The following is a 17,073-nucleotide window of genomic DNA, read 5'->3' on the forward strand; positions in this document are numbered from 1 at the left end:
TGATGAAAAAAAAAATAAACGTTACATTTTACAGCCTTCATTTCTTTCACGTCAACGAAGGACCCGGTGTCTGGTACCGACCTCCGTCAACTGGTAGGTTAGGTCTTTCGAGGTTTGCGGGTCCTGAATTTTGGCGTATCCGCTTGCTAATGTGTGCGACACAGTTTCATGTCCATGTCGGAACTTGGTACACATCTTTGCCAAACACAACGTTCCGTAGCGAAACATTTTAATGCAAGTACATGAACCTTTACACCCCTCCTCTAATATCTAGTAAAATGTTTTCACTTGATCAAATATAGTAATAGTATCTATGGTAACTTTTATTTCTGCTTTATTGTCTAATAATCAGATTTCACTTGACATAGAAATGTTATCATCGTTGTATTGTAGGGCTAGGCAATAAATCTAAAATTTATCGTAATCGAAATTTCTGACTTATCGTGATAATTTTTCCCATGTCAGTAAATTTGATAATAAAAAAATGAAAAGATGTGTGAAGGTCGGCAACATTAATGTCATTCTAAGAAGCTGTACCCCCTGGAGTCAAGTAAAAATGTGACTCAATGTACTACATGTGACAGCCCCATCTAGTGGACAACTTTTGTTTCTGCGCATACATGTAGTTGTCGTCCATTTATCGTTATCAAGGTGAAATCCTCAATGTATCGTGATATTGATTTTAGGCCATATCGCCCAGCCCTACGTTCTACCAATGTGCACAAAATCAATATTCCAAAGATATGAAAAGTGCTAAAATTGTTGTGATGACAGAATAGAGGGAGATGTTGGTTTATCCTATGTATTTTTATGCTTCACAATAATAATAAAGCAGTCCAATGATTTTTAATATTTTTTAGCCCTGGTCAATGTGTGTGTGTGTGTGTGTGTGTGTGTGTGTGTGTGTGTGTGTGTGTGTGTGTGTGTGTGTGTGTGTGTGTGTGTGTGTGTGTGTGTGTGTGTGTGTGTGTGTGTGTGTGTGTGTGAAATCCACTAAAGACTGCGTGATCTGACCTTCGTAAATCATTTAGGAATAACAAAACTCTGGCATTGTTTACTCACCCAAAGCATCCTCTCACAAGCCAGCTTTTCCCCCCACATATGGTTAACAACATTGAACTGCAACCACCAGACACATTAGCACTTTGCATCTCTACGCCTCACCTCCCCCATTGAACTCCCAAGGACACGCACACAAAAAATATGCATTCAGATGGTTTATTCGCCACTTCTGCAGGTGAGTAGCTGTTAGAAGGACTGGCTTGGGAGGCGTACTGACATCTGTGCATCAGCCAGAGAAATGGTTACTGCTAAAATGTGCTGGGAGGCGGTGAAAGGGGATTCATCAGTATGGAGACGTGTAAAGCCTTTTAAAAAAACATCTGTTTCTGCACAGATTAAACGGTTTTGTTAATGTTTTGGAATGGACCTCTGCTGGAATTTTTTTGTTTCCTAAACTGTAAAATAATTCATTATTATAGAAAAATGGGGGATTAAATCCATCTCCCACTGTCATGGCCTCTATTTTAGTCTGGCTCAGAGCAGCGGCAGCAGGGTGTGATGTTCTGTAATCTGCACAAGCATGAAGGTTACCGATGCCCTTCCTTCCTGTAAACATAAACCGGTGGGATTGTAGGAATCATCTAAAGGCTCGACACATTAGGAAATCACAGTTTACTGGATAACTAAAAATAATAGCTTTTTTTTTTATTCTTCCGCTGTTTACTGTGCAGCTTCCTCCTCTCGGCTCTGGTTTACGAACAAACCCACACAAGTTTTATTTCCCCTCTGTTTCATCCCCTTCTGCTCCATCTGGCTGATAGTTGTGGTGGTTGGATGCTAAGCGGCATGGATCACATAAGCAGCAAAGCGCAGGGCCAGCACACACATGTGTTTGATAGAAATGTTGCTGCAAATTACAGATTTCCTAATTGATAAAAATTGTTTCCTGCCTGCAGGAAAGATGGCTCAAATCAAGATAAAACAGAGCTGTTTGCCAGAAAATTGCCATCTATTAACTAAACAGATTGCAATTATTTCTCTCCTTTAAAAACAGCTCAGTGCTCCACTTTCTTTTGTTTGTAATATCACTCACGTATTCCTCTTTAATTACCCAGTTGCTTCCTCTTTTTTTTATTTGTGGTCTTTGACAATTTATCTCTTTTAGCTCATAGTTTTTCCACGAGAAAGCTCGTCTCTCTTTTTATAATCCCTTCTTTTGATTCATTTTTTTTTCTCCTAATCTACTCAAGAGTTAATTTGATATGACACTTTCCTTGGATTGTTGTCATTAATTCAACATCACGTTTGCCAAGTTTCCTCTGTTTGCGGTACACCTCAGAGGATCTGTGTTAATCCCCGCTTGTTCAGTACCTTGAAGCTGGAGGAGGTCTGAGGTTTCAGCTTTCCAAAACTCACATTACTGCCCCGAACCAAATCCCTGGATGTTCCACAGCAATCCGCATCTTCATGGATGTGATCTGGCATGAAGACCTGAGCCACAAGACCCCCGGTGACCCCTAGGAGGAAGGATCAAGAGACTAGCTCATGTTAATAAAGATTTCTCTGCTGTTTAAAAGCTCTGTGCTACTTCATTTTTTTCAGTTTCTAAGGAAAGTTTTTAAGGAAATTAAGAAGTTCACAGGGTTTCCCCGTGAAAACGAGTTAAGCCTGGCGGCTTCGGCCGTGGGGGGTGGGGTGGGGGGGGGGAGGTGGGGGGGGGGGGGGTTGCACATGTTTCGCTGCTATTTCTCAAAAGTATCAGCTGATGGAGGGCTCTAGTTTCGTTGCGCCATTCGTGTTAGCGAACACGGTAGGGTCGGGGAGGGGGGCGGGGCATGACGCTTAGCCTGGCAGGTGGGCAAGCAAAGCCTGGCGGCCCGCCAGGCTTATAAAGCTCTGGGGGAAACCCTGAGTTCAGCACCCTTTTTTGTCCCCAATAAAGACTCTATGTCTGGTACCGTCCCCAGCCTACGCCTACTGGGTAGGTTGGGTCTTTTGAAGGATTCAGTCCCTGAATTTGGACACAACCGCTTGCTAATGGCTAATTTGTGCAACTCCGCTACGCTTACTTGCGGGAACTCAGGACGCGTCTTTGCCAAACCTAATGTTTAGTACTGAAAAATCAGAAATATGAAAACACAAACTGTTTCTAACTGTTTCAGATGAAATGCTAAACATTTTCAAGGACATTAAGAAGTACATTGGCTCTTTTTTCCCCCCAAACCTTCTCAGATTACCACACCTTGGTGGCTGAAATTTTTCACCAGCTTTTCTCCAAGGTTCTTGATAAATTTTTGAAGTTCTTTTGATTTTGGCTTCTTTTTCATGTCGAAATATTGCTTTAGACCACTTTAAGAGATTACAAGGGAAGCGAAATACAAACAAAGGAGAGAAATCAAAACTTCTGCATAGCTCAATGGCTCAACCGTGTATACCCCTTTTCATGCAAGAGGAAATGAATGGATGTTCACAACCTTGTTTTACATCTTAAGCCACATTTTCTGACCTCTAAGTTTCTTTTTTATATTCATTGATGATAATGTTTTCCCATGGCTGCCTTCTCCGGAAGGCTAGCACTCCATGGCCACGTCAGCACCACCAATCCTCCAGTTTACACAGGAGGGAGGGGTGTGTGTGTGTTTGTGTGTGTTTTCTTTTTTTCCCCATTCTGATATGTCAGCCCTCGTGCGTCAGTTTGATGTAAAAGAGTGTGTCACCCCTCCCCACATCCTGACCTCTATTTTTTTCCACTCTGTCACAGCACCATAAGGGTTCCTCATCTCCCTTTTTTCTTCACCTTGCCAGGTTACTCCGCTCTACAGTTTTAAGAGTTGGTTTTTCGATTTAAAGAGACATCACACAGGATGCTGCTGTGAATCATCAGATTTGCTGTTAGTCAGCATCTGCACCGCTAAGAAGAATTGGTCTAATCAGTCATTAGACAGGTGCACAGCTGAGCACTGTGTGGCATAATTTCCATCTAATTTGTCTTAAAAGTGAGTGGAGTTAACAGTAAACACTTTGAACTCCCACTCAAATTAGATTCTAATATGGAAGTAATGATGGCCAAGCCCGTGTGACTGTCTTCATTTAGGCTGAGCTCTTCTCTTCTCTAGCAACCGTTCTGTGTGGGTTCTCAGGTGGAAAAATGACTCACGATTTAACTGGTCCTTTTTTTTTTTGTGGTGATACATGCTAGCCGCTCTAAATGTACAATATGTAAGAATTATACATTGAAAATGAAAACAAAAGAGTTGAATATCTCAGTCGTGTTGGGAAGGTTGTATTGAAACAGGTTCCTTCTCAGCCGGCCAGGGTGTTGTCATTTTTTCTCAAACATAAAAAGCTGAGAAGGACGTAGGTTTTGGCTATATTCACGCTGCCGACAAAAGCTAATCAAATCCTATTTTTTTTCCTCACATTCAATTCAATTCAATTCAAAAATATGTTACAGCTGTTGCTGTTTACCTCAGAAAACGTACTCTGCAGAGGGCAATCAGTGCATTGCCTCCTCCTCCTACCTGCACAGCTGCACTCACTTGGGCTGATCACCTCCTGAGCAGCATAAAAGGGAGAGCTGCCAGGAGGAAGGGAGAGACTGGATCTGTGTCAGTTCTCTCATGTGCTCCATTTGTTGGTGTTTTAATGGTTTTTAATGGGGTTTAGTTCTTTAAGCTTAGAGAAGGACCAGAGTGCTGGTTACCTCTCGGCTCCCAAACTTGTGTTTAAGTCAGTGGACTTTGTTTTGTGAATGTTTGAGAGCCTTCAAATGTCTGTTTTAAATGTAAACCCTTGGCCATTTTAACAATGTGTTTAAGTACTTTTAGATTTGGAGCTTTTTGTCATTTTCAAATCCTTTTAATAAAATCAATGTTTACAATTTCCACACCTGAAATGCATGTCTCTGTGTTACTCCCCGTCCTTCTCCATATCCACCAATAGAGGACGTAACACAATAGGGGCTCGTCCGGGATATCAACCATCCCATGAAAGACTTTTAATGGCATGTGCTTTTTGCAAACAGGTTTTATTCATAGGATTTTAAGATGTGTGGTCAGCTGTGTCCTCTCAGGTATTGTGAGTATGTCCTTTATTAATCCCAGAGGGAAAATCAATTTCATGCGACCCGTTTCTGATTTTTTTTGTGACCATCTGAACGGCACAGATTAAATTTTTTTTCTAATCTGATCCAGGTCACTTTCATATGTGGTACCAAATCCGATACATATCAGATGTTTTTGTAAGCGACTTCAATCTGAACGGTGACGTTGCATTAAATCCACCTTTTACGTCACTGGTCATCAGAGGTGAGTGTTGTGTCTTGGTGCTACTTTGGAGAGGCGCTGACAGTAGGGCTGTCGCGGTTGAGGAATTCCCCCTGCGGTGATTCAGGATGGCTTAATATTGCGGTATGCGATATTATTGCAGTCCTTTTTTTATTGCAGTACTATCTAAACATAATGTTTACACATTTAAAAAAGGTTACAAATTGCCGTGCCTTCTTTTATAACGCTTTACTGAATGCAGATCAAAGGGCAGTAACAACACAGATCGCAGTAACGTTTGTTTGTCCGACAGTTGGAGTCCGACTGAACTTAAAAACAACAAAATTCAGGAGAAGGTTAAACTTTTAAATGCAAATTTGGCTGCAGCATCTAACAAATAAGAAACAAGTCCCCATTTTGTTTAGTTGTTTAAAATCAAGCATAAAAATTACATGTACCGGGCGCGCGCGCGCCGGGGGGCGGGCGCACTATCATTTCACTTTCACACACACGAATGACGGTGATTTATAGCTCGGTCACGTCCTTGTTACATACAAGGAAAACCAGCATGTTAACCATATACGCTTTGAGAGAGGATCTGAGAGGGGAGGCAACATTTCCAGCAACACTGAAAACCCTCTCGGATGGTGCGCTCGTTGCACTTACCCCAAATTCCACTACCTCCGCTCCGGTCCGGCCCCGCTCGCTTCCGAACTCAACTTGCGTGCAACTCTGGCGAGCAAAGGGAATCTCTCCCGGTTGTTGCTCCACCATGTCAGGGGGGTTTCTTTAGGGTGGGTGCATTCCTCCTGCAGGTAGCGAGTGAGCTCCAGCTCGGCTCAAACTCTCTTCGGGACGGTTGCAGAAGCAGTGCTTGTCTGGGACTTCAGGAGGTCTCCGAGCGTTTATTATTATAATTTTTTTTTTTTTTTGCCGCTGGTGGCAGCTCCGTCTCGGCCAAGGACTCTGGCTGCGCAGCAGCTGACGTACTGAAAACCAAAGCGCTCCCAAAGGAGCGAAGTAACGTTTCGTTTTGATACCAGTGCAGCCATCCTTCTCAACATGCATCATTGAGTTGAATCAAGTTCAGTAATCGTGGTGGCCCATGATGCAGCGCGGTGGGCTTCTTCATATTGCGATATTTAATTTTTGCGGTTACCGCGACAGCCCTAGCTGACAGAGGGATTCAGAGGACTGTCTGGACATCCTGTCAGGGGGTGGCCAGACGGGGCCAAAGAAATCTTTGGAGTGGCACACCAAATTGGTCCTCGTGGTAACTCTGGGAGAGTTTAGCATCTAGCGATGTATTGCATTGCTTCTTTATTAGTTTTTATTTAAAAAAAACCAGTACATATCCGAAACATTTAACTTAAATTTTCCAAACACAAACATGTCAGAAAAATACATTTCGGTTATTTAAAATGTTATTTCAACGTTATTCCTCCACATCGAGAAGAGCCAGTTGAGGTGGCTCGGGCATCTGGTCAGGATGCCTCCTGGACGCCTCCCTGGTGAGGTTTTCTGGGCACGTCCAACCGGGAGGAGACCTAAAGGTAGACCCATCGTCTGTTTTGGTAAATAAGCATGTATAATGTTTGAGCAGTATTTTTGAAAACACAAGGCTGGGGAAAACTGCATCCATGAAATACCTCTAAAAGCAGTACTTCCCTTTAGTTTTCATCCTTGCGTTGGAGTAATGGCTTACTGGTTTGTAAATGTTACTCGACATTGTGAATATTTTGCTGAAGCTTGAGTCAAAAGAAAACCTTGAAAAAAATCGAAACAATTTCTGGCAGAAAACCCCAATTCAGTCATTTCCTAAAATCGTTCAGCCCAAGTTGGAAAGATAGGATGATAATACGATAAAGCATGCATGACGCTTCTTACATCATGGTGTACACTGCCATTGTCCTCATTGCATTATGTTCTCCTAGGACTTGTGATAGATGGTACCACCAATTGCAATCCCCGTTACAAATTCCAACCAACAACCTTAGATAAACAAGTCACGTTAGCTTCCTCACACCTTCCGTTTCACAAAACTCAATTGCTTTTCATTTTTCTACAAGCTTAGCCTGCTCCTCTATTAGGTTAACCACTGCAGCAGCGAACTCTGAACCTGAATCATTTGATTTTCTCTTGAAGTGTGCACTCACAGTTTCTGCTGCATCCCTACAGGAAATTCTGCTTTCATGCATATTTATGATTTCAAAAGTACACAAAAGAGGGCATAAGCTACCTAAACACACTGCTAACTTCATCCTCTCAACAATTTAAAGTGGTGCTTTTGCAGGATAACTTTTTAAGTGGACCGATTTTATATACTTTTTAGTTTTCGGTGAGTTACCAAACAAACTGGCTTCTGTTTGTATGCCTGCTTGAAGCCTTTGTTTCTTATGCTCCCATGAGAGGTTGAGGGTGAGTGCCAGGGCCTAAGGCAGCGGGGCTGGCCGTCGGTGTGACCGTACACAGTTTCGTACCTCTGTAACTCTTAAAATACCTTTTTCATTACAGTATATTTTATAAAAGGAATGTAAAAAAAAAAAGTCTTCTCGTGTTTTCCCGAGAGGTTAGAGAATCCCTCTGCTTCTCTGCGATGTCTGGTTTTAGGGCCTATTGTTTCTTTCTTAGATTTTTAAAAAGTGAAATGTGCTAATGTGGCTTGGAGATTTTTTGTCTCCGTGACTTTTTGCTGAGCTGTCGCTTCTCTGAGCTGAGCTAAGCGGCTGAACTGGCCTCTACAATGGAGCAGGAAACTTTGTTGTTTCTCAGCACTTTTATAAAGGGGCTCCTACATTTGCAAGTAATGAAGAAATGCATTATCTGTCTTTTTAGCCATAAATATTAAGACTAATTGAAAATGCAGAGTGAAACCACTCTGTGTTCCTCTTTAGCAACATTTTTGTACTAAAACACTAAAGCATTTAAACACAACGTGAGTGTAGCCAACCTCTTCTAAATGAGGTTGGTGTTTTGTAGCACATTCTTATTATTTAGCTTCCACAGATTCTGGATCAGCCTTATTTCTACAGTGCAGTCTGAATCTGTCTGACTCAAGTTACACCCTGCCCTCTGTCCAACACCCTCCACTATTATCAGATTTGATCAAAGACGAGTCGGTCTCTTGTCCTGATGTAGTGTTTGATCGTTCACCTCCTCACAGGTCCTGCTCAGGTTCCCATGATGTCTCCAAATGGTTCAGTGCCTCCAATCTATGTGCCTCCTGGATACGTGTCACAGGTGAACCCTTCCCTCCCCCCAAACGATGTTTGCTGCTATCTTATTTGAACTCTGAGGAGGTTTGTGCTCGTGTTAATTTGTTGGTTTCCCACTAGATCATAGAAGAAAATGGAGTGCGGAGGGTTCTGGTTTTACCTCAGCAACCAGATTTCCACCCAGGGGGACATTCCCCTCTCCACCATCCTCCACCACCACCCCATGCGCACCTGCCTGCCTTCATCCCGCACCCTGCCATGATGCCTCCTCCGCCTCACCTGTACACAGGCATTGCTGGGGGTGTGGGGGACTTGAGCTCCCAGTACATCTCCCAGTATCACCCGGCTCAGTTCTTCTCAGACCAGGGTGAGCTGGAACAAGCAGCCGCTCTCATGTATACAAATAAAATCTGAAACTCTTTAATCTTGTTCTCTTTTCTTTTTGTCCTTTTTCAGTTTCTACAGATTCTCTTTCCCAACACGGACGCCCATCGTTTGTTCACAGAGACGACCGAGCGAGCAAAGCACACGAACGTCTCCAGAAGAAAGTGAAAGAACGTCAGGGAGTTGGAGGTGGCGGAGGGCAGGTGAAGGATAGTCCCCCACCATCACCTCGGAAATCCTGCAACAGTCCCCCAACTGTGGACATCCAGAACGGCATCGGAGGGAAGGCGCTGGACGCGGAGCACAGGCATGTGGTAGCCTGCTCTGACAAGCAGACAGGCAAAGAAAAGAACGGAGAGTTGAAAGGTGAGGCTCTAAGGTTTCACTCATTGTTTTCATTTCATCTTTGATTTCATTAAATGTATTGTTTGTCTAAATTTGCTGCCTTTTTCTCCTGTTTTCTTTTTAACAGAACTTGATAAAGAGACTCAGGCTTTGCTCGCACTTTTGAGTAACATCACCAAACCAGAGGTTGGTGATTTTCTCTCATTTATTTGATCTTTTATGTTTCCGTCTGAGCAAACAAACGGTTCTATCACTAGCAACACATAAAACAAACACTAATCCTTTGTTTTTATTACAGAAGAAAGCTATGAGAATGATATATAAAGTAGATGCTAGGGAACATACCAATAGACTTTTTATTGAATCAAAAATTATGAAATTCAGGGATTTGGTTCTTTTGAAAACTTTACTAATTATGTTAAGGGCAAAAAAGAGGTTACTGCCACTGAAGTTACAGAAGTTTTTTGTTTTGATTTCAAATGATGGAAAAAATAGAAAGAAGCCTGAGGTTAAAAGAGTTTTTGCACGAACAACATCTAAAGCAAATGTGTATTTCAGCATATGGAGTAAAATTATGGAATAATCTGGATCATGACCTGAAAAAATGTTTAACTACCGATCAATTTAAGAGACTATAAAGAAAAAATCATGGAGTCGTATGATTGATAAGTAAATATTGGATAAGTATATTGATAAGTTTTATTGTGATTTTGTTTACAAGGATAAGGAAGTTCTATACTTGGTTTGTGTATAAGGCCATTGTGTAAATTATATTGTATGAAGTAGAAAGGGGTAGGTCATATAAGACTTCTTCCTCCTCCCCCTTTTTTCACTTAGGAGACTGTTGATGACTGTATTTTGCACGAATGATGAATGAAACTGCTGAGTGAGAAAATAAATGAACAATTTCTGTTTCAAAATATTAAAAAAGGGAAAAAAAATGTTTCAATAAAATGACTCGAGACTAGGAGATCATGGTTTACCAGATTATTTGACCTGTTGGTCAAGCACTAGAAACTAGACCTAGTACAAGAAAGGTCCTTAAATTTCTCATTCGCTAATTGTTTATCCTTTTTTTTCCTCAATAGCTTAGCTGTGGTCTCTAGTATAAATTAGTACTTTGTGAGTCGTTCTCTCTGTTAAGAAGTTCTGGTGCTCCTGTTTCACAAGTTACAAGTTAGTCGGAGGACCTGTGGGCAGACAGTTATAGGATTATGAGACTTGGTCATAAATATTCATGATATGTGAACAGCTTTCCTCTGATCGGCTAATAGCATTGCAACTCTTCCGCTGCCTCCGTTCACTCTTCTTAATTGAAAAATGCAATGTTCATGTCTTCTTTCCACAAATAAGAGAGGCTGGAAAATGTTTCACCATGTTGTGGACTTCCTAATAGTTAGCTTCTACTAGTCAGACCATCTGTGGGTGGTCCCAAGCCAAAGTGGGTGTGGCCATACATTTATCTTTGTTTTTCTCACCCAATCATCTCGTCATTTATTTCTTTTTTTGCCACTAATGCATGGGGAGACATTTAAAGACATTTTTCACATTCAACATGTAACTCGGAGTGACCGATTGTATTGGTTACATGGTTTATCAGTGAACAATACCCTTTTTTCGTGGGTAACCCATGAAAACTTCTGATTCCAGGTGTCCGACATCCAGGCCAGAGAAGCAGTCGTCAACTGGAGCGACCCCACCCGGCCAGAGAGTGAAAACACCACCACTGAGGAGGAACCAGTCCTCCCAGAGCCCCTCAGCTATGAGATCTCCATCTCCATTACTGGCAAAGATGGGAAATATCAGAGCAAGTACAGGTATGTTTTAAAGTCGTGTTTTTTACAGTGATGGGAAAAAAAAGCTAAAAATAAAAATGTTCAATTCTCTGTTGATGCAGTGGGGAGGGACTCAGTGCGACTTTAGAAGGCCTTCGACCAGCGACAGACTATCATGTCAGGTGGAAACGACTTTCCTGCCTGCTTTAAATTTTCCCAGTAAAACAACCTGGTGTAAACACTTGTTTTCTCCTCCAGGGTCCAGGCGATGTGCACCAGTTTACTGGGCAGCCCGTCTGAGGCCGTGAGCTTCACCACTCTCAGCTGTGAGCCGGATCCTCCCGGTCCTCCCAGGAAGTCCAGCGGGACCAAAAACTCCCTGACACTGCAGTGGAAGGTGATTTCACGTAACTCCCTCGTGATGCTGGAGTTGGTTAATAAAAATGTTTTTAGTTTTATTTTGCAAAGCTATCTGCAGAAATAAAATGCTGCATGTTATTATGTTATGTTATACAACAGCTTTGGTATGGATAGATTTAAAAAGTGCAGCATTTATACCGAGCTGGCAAAACGACATCAAGTAAACCATTCTCTTCTTCCTCAGGCTCCTTGTGACAACGGATCCAAGATTAAAAACTACAACCTTCAGTGGGATGAGGTAAAGTCTGATTCTGAAGCGACCCCCGTCTTAAATCTCAAACGTGTAGGTTTGATTTGGAGTCACTCTCCTGACCTAAGCCCATGTTTCTCAAAGGGCAAAGGCACTGGTGTGTTTGAACAGTGCTACTATGGACCTCAGAAGCAGTACCGAGTGACCAAGCTGTCTCCAGCTTCTAGATACTCCTTCCGACTCGCCGCAAAAAACGACATGGGTGTGAGGTAAGCACCCCTCCATCCTACGGTGCCCTCGCCGTCGTCCATTTTTATGTTACTTTTTCGTTCCATTTGCCGTCTCCATCTGTATGTCCATGTATGTGTCTCACTCGGGCTTTGCTGTCTCTTTCTCCCATCCTCTCCCGTCCTCTGTCTTTCTCTGCCCTCCCCAGCGAGTTCAGTGAAGTGGTGGACCTGTTCACCTCATGCAGTGTGCCATTGCCACCCTTCCCTCCAGAGCTGGAGATGGCAGGAGTGACCTGGCTGTGTCTGAAGTGGCAGAGGCCCAGTAGCTCACCCAAGGAGGACGACATCTACTATATTTTAGAGATGGAGGAAGAAGACTCGGTAAATATCCTTCAGATAATTACTCTTCGCTGTAGCGATTTAGCCTTTTTTTGGCTTCTTTCATTATGAAAGGTGTGCTTACTGCTGTGCAACAAAGCGATCATAGACCTGGGGCTGCGTTCAAACTGGGTCTACGGTGATGTGAATTTCTTTGTTTTTAAAATACGACACTTCGTCTTCTTGGCGAGGAGACTTACAAAAATAACCATTGGATTATTTCAATGAAATTAAAATAAATGTGAGTATTTAGAATAAAGTACAACAGCAGTGTCCTTTTTTCCCCCACTGTGGGGAAGTTTAGGTGTAATGGCAGAAAAGTAGATTCGCTCAAGAACGGGACGCTTTATGGTAAATAAAAGAACATTATCATTATAATTTATTATAATTTTTTTTTAAGTGACCGTGTGAATTGTCCCTGGTGAAAGGGGGCAAGCAGCATTTTTGTGTTCAAGTAAGACTTTACCAACGGATGGCCATTAGGGTCAAAAATCCCGAACAAGTACTTTGTCAGATCGTTCAACCTCAAGCAAAATAACAAGCACATCAGTGAAGATGTTAATGTTTAAGCCAACGACCTTTATGAATTACAAAAATTTTGCATCCGTTACAAATCAGTAAATATGTTTGGTCCTCACAGGCTCCTGTAGAAGGAAACATCGCGTCGCTCAAGGACTTGGACCCGCTCCCTTGTGTTTTACACCCAATTTTTAGCGTTGTATGTTACAAAGCCGCCAATGCTTTTCAACACTTGGACATCATTTAATTAATTTTCTACAACATTTAGTTGGATATCTCCAGAGATTAACAGTAGAATTACACATTGTCTCTCTAATATTCATGATCTAATATGAAACTATATCAAAATGATTTGTTTTCCTGTCGCCCATCTCCACGTGAATTCACACAATCATCAAAGCAGGCTTTAAAATGTGTAGATTTATTTTTGTCGTAGGTGGAAAGTGTTGTAATAATCATCTTAATATGAAAAAAAAAAAATCCCACGACACGCAGCCACCGGCAGGTTTGGCTGCTGTTGAAACGCTTCCCTCGACACCTGTGGCGGCTCCTCCCACAGAGCACTTTGTTTCCCGTGCTACAGCAGTGGCTGAGGAAGTGATTGCTCAGCTGGTGCTTTTTGCTTCTCCCCCCTTCATCTTTCTCCCAGGGATATGGCTTCCAGCCAAGCTATGACGGCGATGAGCTCTCCTTCACCGTGAGGAACCTCCACAGGAGCTCCAAGTACAAGTTTAGGGTAAGTGAGCTTCGCGAGGCGTTAAGTCAGAACAGGTGATCTGTTGGTTTAATTTGGGAAGTGGAGTGTGTGTGTGTGTGTGTGTGGGGGGGCAGCAGCGTCCCACATTCCCCACATGACTCATCCATTCACAGGATTCTGCCAGCAGAGCTGACAGCATCAACAGGAGGGTTGATCACATGCTCGGCCCCAGTGAGAAGCTAGCTGACCGACATGCAGCCTTTTAGCTGGCAGGATGACGCAGAAGTTAGGGACAGACCGGTGTTTTCCTCGCTGTCTCACGCTCTCACTCCTCTGATGTTTACGTTGGTTCCTTTCTGTGGTGGTTATGGCTTGTTTTTTCTGCCATTTGTCTCCAGAATATGAAATCAAATTAAGCTCTAGACTGATAAGGAAATTACGGGCTTTACTCGGTTAGCCAGAGGAATGACTGCCAGCTCAAGTCTAAATAGCATCAGCCAAGCGCACTAAAACACGACCTAAATTAACAAAAAAAAAATCTTCCCTCTGTTTTGATTATCCAGCTGCATGGTGTGAGGAGAGGATCTTTGTCTTAGTCCACTGAGCTCTGCTCAGCAGGCTTGTGCAGAAATCTACATTATTACAGATGAAATGCAAATGCCGCTAAAGCTACATTGACTCAGTTTGGCATAATTTGCCAAGCTCGCGGTGTCAAAGCAGGTTTTTTCTGCAGATGTAGGCAGCAGATTCCTGTTCCTACGTTCTCTGGGTTGTTTTATTTGCAGGCACACTGATTCCTGCAGCCTCTCCGTCTCCTGTGACTGACTTGTTTTCTGGAAACATAACAGCTCTCACATAGTTTCCTTTGGGCAAACGGTTTGCCAGCGTTCTGACAGAAATGATGACCGCTCACTTCCTGTATTCATGCACTTTAACCAGGTGGCAGCATACAACTCAGAAGGGAAGAGTAACCCCAGTCAGGTTGTGGAATTCATCACGAAGCCAGACAGACCAAGTTGCCCCTGCAGACCTGTCATCAGAGGACGAGTCCAGCCCGACAGCTTCAAAATGGCTTGGGGTGAGCTTCCCTCCAAGTACCTCTTCACTAAAAACTCCTCCGCGCTGTTTTGTTGTCGAGCTGCCAAATCCAGTTTAAAGATTCCCCTTAGCTTCTGAAGCTAACGCTAGACGACGTAGTCTGATGGCTGGTTTTCACATCTAACACCTCTCTGGACAAATGCATGTCTGACTTTTATTTTTATTTTTATTTTTTATATCCAGAGCCTCCTAAAGAGAACGGTGGAGCAGAGATCACAAAGTATGTTGTGGAGCTGTCTGAAGGCGTAACTGGTTAGTCGCACAGAATAACAAGACAGTTTCAGATGAATAGAGCTGTTGGATCTGTGGGATGATTTGTATGTTTTTGGTTTTTAGGAGCGTCGTGGGAGCTGGTGTACTCGGGGTCAGCCCTGGAACACGTCTGTGGCGGTTTGAAACCCGGCTGCTCCTACCGGACCAGAGTTTACTGCATGAGCGAGGGGGGGCAGAGCCCAGTGAGTCACTCTGCTCTAGCGCGCGTGCACGCATGGTGATGTGCAGCTTTGTGTTTCTGCACAAGAGTCTGATAACCGTTTATTTTGGCTGCAGGGAGGAAACGTTTTTTGTTTTTTTAAATGCTCCTAGGCTCATTTTTAACGAGGATTTAAACGCTCTACGTTCGTGTTTATGTGGTTAACATTTTCTTAACCCGAGCAGCTCCACGTATTCATTCTCAGTCCGTTAAGTTTGAACAAAAACTCATTTAGTCCACCTCCAGTGGTGGTTGATTAGAAAGCGCGAGACAATCCTGCTAATCAGTTAGCCCAGCTTTAATTTGTCGGAGGAGGTTTCTGCGTTTTAGCTCACTTCAGAAGCTCTTCGTTAATTCCTCCAGCAGCTTTTGCCGCTTGCGCTGCTAAAAGACACGAGTCACTGCGGGAAGTTTTCGTACCTCTGAGGTAATCTGCCAAATATCCATTGAGGTTCCTCGGTTTGCTGGTGCACGTCTAAACAATGCATCCATGTTTGCCTCCTCGGCAGTCCGCCGTCGCCTGAATCATCGCGATAAGCCGGTGAAAACGAAAACTGCATCCCTTTGTCGGGATGACTGTGAGGATTTTGTGAGATTGTCAATTTGTTATTTTAACTGGTGTGCCGTTATTTTGTTTTTTTTCCCAGTTGTCAGAAACGCTGCAGGTCCAGACTCCCGCTGTGCCCCCAGGGCCATGCCAGCCCCCTCGGCTGGTGGGCAAGCCCAAAGCCAGGGAGGTGCAACTGCGCTGGGGTGAGTCACTCTGCTCACTTAGCTGTGTGTGGGATGTGTTTCTAGCTTCTGCTGAGGAGATGAGCTTTGACCATGTTGTGTTTTTGTGTTCTTTTTTTTAAAATCAGGATTCATTTGTAATGTGATTTATTTGCATTGAAAACTTCTCAGGTCCTCCTCACATCGACGGAGGAAGTCCTGTGACCTGCTTCAGCGTAGAGGTCATCGGGCCCCAGTCTGATGAGAGCAGGGAGGTCTACCAGGGTCCGGAGCTGGACTGCACCGTGGGAGGGTTGTCGCCCGGCAGAACATACGGCTTCCGGCTCAAAGCGGCGAACAAGGCTGGGGTGAGAGACTAATCCAGGAGATGCTTTATAACTCTAGGCTGAAATGATTAAATACAGTTTTTTTTTTTTTTTTTTTTTTTGCTGAAACAGTTTGGGCCTCTCTCAGAGCGCTGTGAGGTCACAACTGGCCCCGGAGCCCCTGAGCAATGCAAAGCCCCTTCAACCACGTGCAAATCCCCCAGCTGTGTTGTCGTCAGCTGGGAGGTGAGACCTGCTCGGTTTCTGTTCAGACATCATTCGACACACACCATTCTGGGAAAATAAAGGACCGATCACAATTTGGTTTGACTCTTAGGCGCCTCCTTGTAATGGCGCTCCGGTGACGGAGTTCCGTCTGGAATGGGGAGCGGCCGAAGGCAGCATGCAGGTGTGTTACAGCGGAGCGGGACTCAGCCATGAAATGAAGGGGCTGCTGCCTGCAACCAACTACTTCTGTCGAGTGCAGGTGAGCTTCAAACCAATTTTTATCACAAGGATCCTGTTTTCATGGCAGGGCTAAACGATTCTGGAAAGTAATCCAATTGCTATTCTCTACTTCAGTATTGCAATATGTGATTTAATTCACAATTATTAGGGGCTTTTCTCCTGTTTTTTCTACAAACGGAAGCAAAAAGAAAATATGCAAGTTGTACTGAATATAAACAAGTTTATGTATCTACATATTTATCTACATATCATAACAAGTTTATTTGTCTACATGTAAATAAACACAAGTAAGGACAACTTTTTGTATGTGAAGGTGCAAATTTTGCAGCCAGGAGCACATCCCTTGAAGGAGCATAGGTATTAGCATCAACTGTGAAAATGTATTTGCAGGAAAGGAGTGTGTCCCGTTTATAAACGTCTGTTGTGTTTGGAGTTTTTGACGTATTGTCCACGCAGAGCTTCCGTAGTTCAGCTGCATCCAAAGCTGCTAGCCAAAACAGTGGAGTGAAAGTCTCTTACGGTTTTCTAGCTTTAATAAATATCTGTCTGTACTCATTTGATTGATGGCAGTTTTTACT

At 43.3% G+C, this 17,073-nt stretch overlaps 1 protein-coding gene across 1 annotated transcript in view; it reads left to right on the forward strand.

Annotated features, from left to right (window-relative positions):
• Nucleotides 1-17,073, forward strand: part of fndc3a (fibronectin type III domain containing 3A) — a 71,446-nt gene that overhangs the window by 45,084 nt on the left and 9,289 nt on the right. Inside the window, 18 exon segments of the mRNA XM_070543204.1 lie at nt 8,431-8,507; nt 8,603-8,849; nt 8,939-9,232; nt 9,339-9,397; nt 10,862-11,028; nt 11,109-11,168; nt 11,245-11,383; nt 11,591-11,644; nt 11,741-11,865; nt 12,033-12,207; nt 13,373-13,459; nt 14,360-14,498; nt 14,702-14,770; nt 14,855-14,973; nt 15,638-15,743; nt 15,894-16,069; nt 16,160-16,273; nt 16,365-16,514. Of these exon segments, the coding sequence (XP_070399305.1) occupies nt 8,431-8,507; nt 8,603-8,849; nt 8,939-9,232; nt 9,339-9,397; nt 10,862-11,028; nt 11,109-11,168; nt 11,245-11,383; nt 11,591-11,644; nt 11,741-11,865; nt 12,033-12,207; nt 13,373-13,459; nt 14,360-14,498; nt 14,702-14,770; nt 14,855-14,973; nt 15,638-15,743; nt 15,894-16,069; nt 16,160-16,273; nt 16,365-16,514 (2,357 nt within the window).

Source organism: Nothobranchius furzeri, chromosome 13 (assembly GCF_043380555.1).
Source record: "Nothobranchius furzeri strain GRZ-AD chromosome 13, NfurGRZ-RIMD1, whole genome shotgun sequence".
NCBI classification, from domain to species: Eukaryota; Metazoa; Chordata; class Actinopteri; order Cyprinodontiformes; family Nothobranchiidae; genus Nothobranchius; species Nothobranchius furzeri.